This window comes from Copadichromis virginalis, linkage group LG8 (assembly GCF_057382275.1).
Source record: "Copadichromis virginalis isolate Kocher_CV1m ecotype Utaka linkage group LG8, C_Virginalis_male_GT1.1, whole genome shotgun sequence".
Lineage (NCBI taxonomy): Eukaryota > Metazoa > Chordata > Actinopteri > Cichliformes > Cichlidae > Copadichromis > Copadichromis virginalis.
In genome coordinates, this window is record NC_140625.1 from 28,090,541 (window position 1) to 28,096,540 (window position 6,000).

Genomic DNA, 6,000 nt, shown 5'->3' on the forward strand with positions numbered 1-6,000 from the left:
TATTGGTTGTTTTTCAGTTTATGCCCAGAATGAATAAATCTAATAAATAAAGATAACAAACATAAACCTCTTTAACAGCGTGCATGTTTATGCTGTCAATAGTCTTTCACTGCAATTTCACAGCTGGCCTCTAGAGAGCAGTGTTTACCAGAGGAGGGCAACCACAAAAGAAAACAAAGACATCAAATGTGCGTTTTTCTCTCTAACTGGGATCAGCATCACAGAGAGAGAAGAGGTTTACACCAATAATCAAATGCTTTTTTGATTTTAGGGGAACTCTTGGCCATTTTTCAGTAATCTAACATCAGGCGTCTCTGTCAAAGTAAAAACTGGTTTAACTGTGATTTCTTACCGCAGCGCCTGGTCCAGAGTGAGGCCTGTGAAATTGAAGAAACTCAAATACTCTTCTGCAACCATGCGACTGAAGTCATTGCTGCAAATAAGCAAACAGAGACACAGTAGAATTATACGCAGGTTTATTAGGAGAGAAAATAACCGCGGGAAGAAGCAAAGAAACTACAGCGATCATTAAAACTCAGAGTGTCAGTCAAACACTCGGATGGCAGCTTTCTCAGCTCGTTGAATGGGCTCAGTTTGGGCTGTCAGTCAGTCGGCGTGCACTGGCACAGTCAGATTGAGATGCAGACCGGAGGCCAGAAACACAGAGAAGAAAAAGGGAGGAGATTCCCAGGGTGCAGCTGTCAGAAGACGAGAAAACCCTTTAATCCCAAATTCTTTCTCATCAGCACGAGCAAAGCAGCTGACAGACTGACGGGCTGATCGAGCAGCGGAGGAATGCAGATCTGCTGTAACACGGCGCTTTTTAAAGGGGAGCAGAGTAATAAATGTGCAGGAAACTGAATTTACATGGGTCACAGTTTAATGGCTTTCATTAAATAAAAATAAGATGCTGCAGGAAGGAGATTTTTACATTCATCTTACAGTATGATGACACGCAGTAACCTCTTATTGTTATTTTTGATTTTTTAGTGGCAGTAGTAATACTGTAGAGGTTGATTTTGTTGAATTATTATTAATAATTCATGATGCATATGAATATAACATAAATGCTTGGTGCATTGCATTGAACTATCTTAATTAAACTACAATGGATTAGTTTGATTGCCTTGCAGCCCAACCTTGGCCTCCAATCATGTTTGACCAGGGTATGTATGCCTTCTTCCATTCTCAGGATCACTAAAATTAGACACATCCTGTCTTAGAATGATGCTGAAAAACTAGTTTATGCACTTATTACTTCTTGGTTGGACTACTGTAATTAAACATCATCATCATTATTATTAGTTTGTACTAAGAGCTCCATAAGAAGCCTTTTAGTTGATCCAAAGTGCTGCAGGTGAAGGCTGATAGAGCCTTGTGGCTGAATGCAGCAGCTTACTTCTTGCTGAGGTGACGCGCTACATCCGACTTCCTGAAGCCGTCCAAGTTGAAGAGACGTTTGGCCAGGCGTTTGGCCGCTGCCACATCGGCACGATGGCTGCCGTTGGTCAGGGTGTCACTGCTGCCCAGGCCCAGCCTGTCGCTGAGGTCCTGGTCCAGCTCGGAGTCGGTCGCTAGACGGGCCTTCTCCCTGCTAAGGGGTAAGATGGGAAGGTGGTGGTGTAAGACAAAGTGGAAAGAGTTATTAAAATCAGGTGCTGAGAAGGAAATAAAGAACATTATGGTTAACAGAAATGGTGAATAATTCAAAGGGACAGTGCAAAAAAGGATAAAAGGGGGAACAAAGAATGACGCTGATATAATAAACCCCATAAATCCAGTTTATCAATAATTTAATGATATTAATGTTTCCTGTGTAAGTAAAGAAAACGAGACCAGATAAAAGAGAGATGAAAACAGCGAGCCTGATCGGGGAAAAGCAGCAAAAAAAATGTAAAAATGTGAAATAAAATAAGAGTAAAGACACGTGATGAATCCTGAATGTGCTGAAAACAACCGAATAAACAAGCTGAGCATCACATACATCAGAACATATGCAGATCTTTAATTTTATATTCAAACACAGCATGCCGTATGATTATGTAGTTTATTAACTGCATTCAGAATCTCCTCTTTTGCCAGCTTTCCCACTTTTGTTATCACATCCTAATTAAGCCCCTTCAAAGCATTAGCCAGTTCAGAAGTGTGAAACTTATTACATCTGAATTATTCCTGTGATAATAATTTAAGCATGTTATGTCACACTGAGCTAAAAGAGAACTACTTTTCCATCCTCTGCTTAAAGATGAATGAGGTCTCTGAGTTCACTTGCCGAAAACTCAACATGACTTTGGCTTTTTTGTTTTTTGTCTGTGCCATCTAGAGCTGCGTGGCCATTCTGGTCACGCCAGAGAAAACAAAGACAGTCCAGCAGCCCAGAGATGTAATCCAAAAAGAAAGAAAGAAAGAACGAAAACACTTCCTGAATAAGGCGAGCTCTCACTTGGATCTCTCGGCATGAGGAGCGAGCCAAGAAAACCCACAGGCTTCGCTTCGCTCATTCACACATTCTCATACTGTACATGAGTCAGGCAAATCACACCAGAGCAAACAGGGATTAAAAACAGAAAGCCACAAGGGTTCAAAGGTCAACTGTGGTTTCACAAAGCACACAGAGGATCAGCCGGTAAAATGTTTACTGAGACTGAGTCTGAGGTCCTTGTGTTAGCATGCTAATTTGCAGTAAACACAGTGCAGTTTGGCAGATGGGCGCCTTTATTTTGAAAATATTTTTATTTTGAGTTTTAAAAAAAACAAGATAATGGAGAAGTGTGCATTTTTACTAGATTGTGATCCAAGATGAAAGTGGAAGGATGACTACAAGTGGGAGGAGTGAATGCCTTATTATTTCATTACTTTTAAAATAGAAAGAATTTCCCAAATCTGGAATAAAGTGTGTCTTTTATTATTATTTATCATTACCTCTATTTTAACAGGAAGTCCAACTGAGATCTCTTTTACATTAAAGACCTAACCAAGATAGGAGCCATAAAAGCTGAAACGTCTAAAAAATGCTACAAATACAACATAAAATATTTAAATTATTTCATGTTCGAAGTGCAACCGCTCAGAGGAGCGTAGCTGGTAACTGTTGGTACTGGAAAGAGAATAAATGGGTTTATAGAGGAAAATATACCATTTGTGTTTTCTTTGAGCGGTCAGTGATGACCAGTCCACCAGATCTCTTGTTGTTTTGTAAATTCTACAGCAATGGAGTCAATAGATGTTGAGAAAATGAACAGAATCAGCCCATCGCCGTAGAAAAATGTGAAGTAGTGGCTGAAAAGTAACCCCATCTGTGGTCATAACTCAAACTTGGATCTCTGATGTGCTCTGCTCCGACCTCTAAATGTGGACAAGAATCAGTGCATATGAGGGCAGACAGGGACGGGGTCATAGAAATCACAAGAATGATCAATAGATTTGTGACACTGTGTTGGATAAAATACAGAGTGAATCTAACCCTAATGGAAAAAAAAGAAACTAGGCCACCATCTCCCAGCAAAACTGATTTTTTTACTGTTTAATTTTCCATCTGTTAACTGCAGAAATTTGTGCACCAATGCTTCAAACAGATACTCTGATGTGGCCTGCTGGTACAGGCTGCTAGAGGAAAAGTCGGGGGGTCTCTTAAATAATATGAGTTCAACAGCTGTTAAGACAATCCACTAAAAGCCAAAACATGTCAGCCTGCTGCTAGCTTTAGATACAAGGTCAGGGGATCAACAGGAATCGTGGGCATTCACGACCCGGGACCATGAATGTCCCAGAAGATGCTGAAATAGTAAAAGAAGTGATGACCTGCTGGTGGTGCTAGAGCTGAGGAAGAGTGAAGTCCTCTCTCACTAGACTTCAGACTCCACGATGTCTGAAGTGCATGTATCCACAAAACATCGAGTAATTTATGGGAAAGTTTAAATAAAAATCCAAACGTGAACCCAACAACTCAAAATCCCTACAAGAAATGGATATTACAATCTAAACCGATTTTTTTAAAAGCTCATTTAAAGCTAATTTACCAAACAAATAAGGATATTTCTTTATTTGATTGCAGCTATTTTTAATTTTTAAAAAGTCTATTTTGTATTTGTGTTAACTACAATGTTTTTTTTTTCACAGCTAGATTTAGTTAACTATAATACCTTAGTCCACACCACATTTTCATATAACAGTCTCTTCACAAGGCACCAACATATTTTCATCAATACCAAAAACATCAACCGAGGTTTTAACCTCAGGAATGTCTACACCCATAAACATCCGATAAAAAGTGCAAATGTGAACCCAACAATTGAGCAACTGAAGCAAAAGTGGAAAGAAATATGTATTTTTTAACTGAAAGTTAATTAACATTTAGTTTAGATTTATTTAAACAATTAAATAAGAATGAAGTTCACTAACGGTTGAATAGATGTTTTTAAAACAAGATGCAGTGTTCTAATACTTTTTATGGCACATATAAGTAAGCCTCTCCCTGGGCCTTCAGCTTTCTTCCTGTTAAAACTGAGTTTTTTGTTTCCACTGTGCTGATATAACATCTGGGAGTCGTGACTGTTCAAAGCCTGATGGTAATGGATGTCTGGAACTTTATAGCCCTCCATGCCAGAAATTTACAATGACATAAAGTTCTGAACCATCCCGCGATCAGCCGTCATCACTAACTTGAAATTAAAAGTCCAAAGCGAAGGAAAAAGTTGGGCAAACGTCTCGATGTTCACGAGAGCTACATGGGCAGTCAGACAATTTTCCCAGAATTACTGTTATCTGCATATCTGCACGTCTGTTCCACAAACATGATATTCAAATGTTCACATATACACGACAGACAGGTGAGACAGGTTCCTGGGTGTTGACCTACCTGTGGCAAGACCGCCTATTTTCTAAGTACCTCTCCTCCCCGGCTGCAGACGAGCCCTGACAACAGAAGACGGCCGGCGTCCTCGCTGGCGTCACATGGCCGGCGCCTCTCCTCTGACCGCTCGCCCGACTGAACCTTCTTCTCCCCCTCGCCTCGTACCCTGAACGCATCGCCGTGCACTTGGCAGGCCTAATGTAGGAGAACACCTGCACTCTCTCCCAGGAGGCCAGCAGGCTTTGACGCTCCTCTCCCGGGTTTCGAGGCTGACTGAGACTTCATGGGTGCCTCCTTTCTTTCCGTCCACTTTCTCACTCTCCCCCTGTGTTTGCTGTCATTTGATCCTCTCAGCAAGCCTCCTCTCTCCCCCCCCAAAGTAAAAGAGCTGTTTGTCCTGCAATGCCTCTCGGACTCTATCTTTTCCCCTCTGAGTCTGTTTGCTGTTGTTTCTCTTCCCTCTTTTCACTCCTCCCTCTCTCTTTCTCCCTCCCTGTTCCACTGTGTAAACTCTCACTGTCCCCTACTGACCTTGGATTCAAAGCATGGCATGAGACTTGGCTTGTCTTTTCCCTAAAAAAAAAAAATCACCCTCCTGCATTCATTCCTCTCTCCGTCTACACGCATCTCCAATTACACGCACTTGGCATGTCCATCCTTTGAGTGTTGTTCAAATTGTAGTTTACCTTGTTTGTGATGTAAGCTTTTTTTTCACACACCTACACAGAACACCAAAAGTGTGAAGTGTCAGGTTTAAACTGCTGGGTGTGTGTGCCCAAACGGTTTGCTCTGCTGCCTCGGGCAAAGAAAAGGTGGCCTTTTGTCTACATCTGTTTACAGCATACGCTTCATCTGGGCCTGCAGGAGTGTTCATAATTATGAGATTACGCCAGCACTGTAGCTTAGGCTCTGCCACCTGTTAGCATTGTCCCATCGAGAGCCAGCACAATGCCGAGAGGGCCTGAGAGAATTCCCAGTGTCAACCTCTGCTTTAACGGTGTCCACGGATAATTGAACCCCCTCTCAGTCCACTGGGCAGCTCGACACAATGAGCCACTGTCTAATGGTACAGAGCATCTGAAAAGGGTGATGTGAGGGAAGGAGGAAGAGGAGGAGTAGGAGGAGAGGGAGGAGGGGAGCGAAATTCC

General features: G+C 41.8%; 1 protein-coding gene across 2 annotated transcripts in view; it reads right to left on the reverse strand.

Annotated features, from left to right (window-relative positions):
- Window positions 1-6,000, reverse strand: part of LOC146703632 (uncharacterized) — a 102,693-nt gene that overhangs the window by 54,304 nt on the left and 42,389 nt on the right. For both annotated transcript variants that reach the window (XM_085466922.1, XM_085466921.1), the window contains exons 6-7: window positions 1,400-1,594; window positions 353-433 (exon numbers count right to left, since the gene is read on the reverse strand). In XM_085466922.1, coding sequence (XP_085323048.1) covers window positions 353-433; window positions 1,400-1,594 — 276 coding nt within the window. The remainder of the gene's footprint in view (window positions 1-352; window positions 434-1,399; window positions 1,595-6,000) is intronic.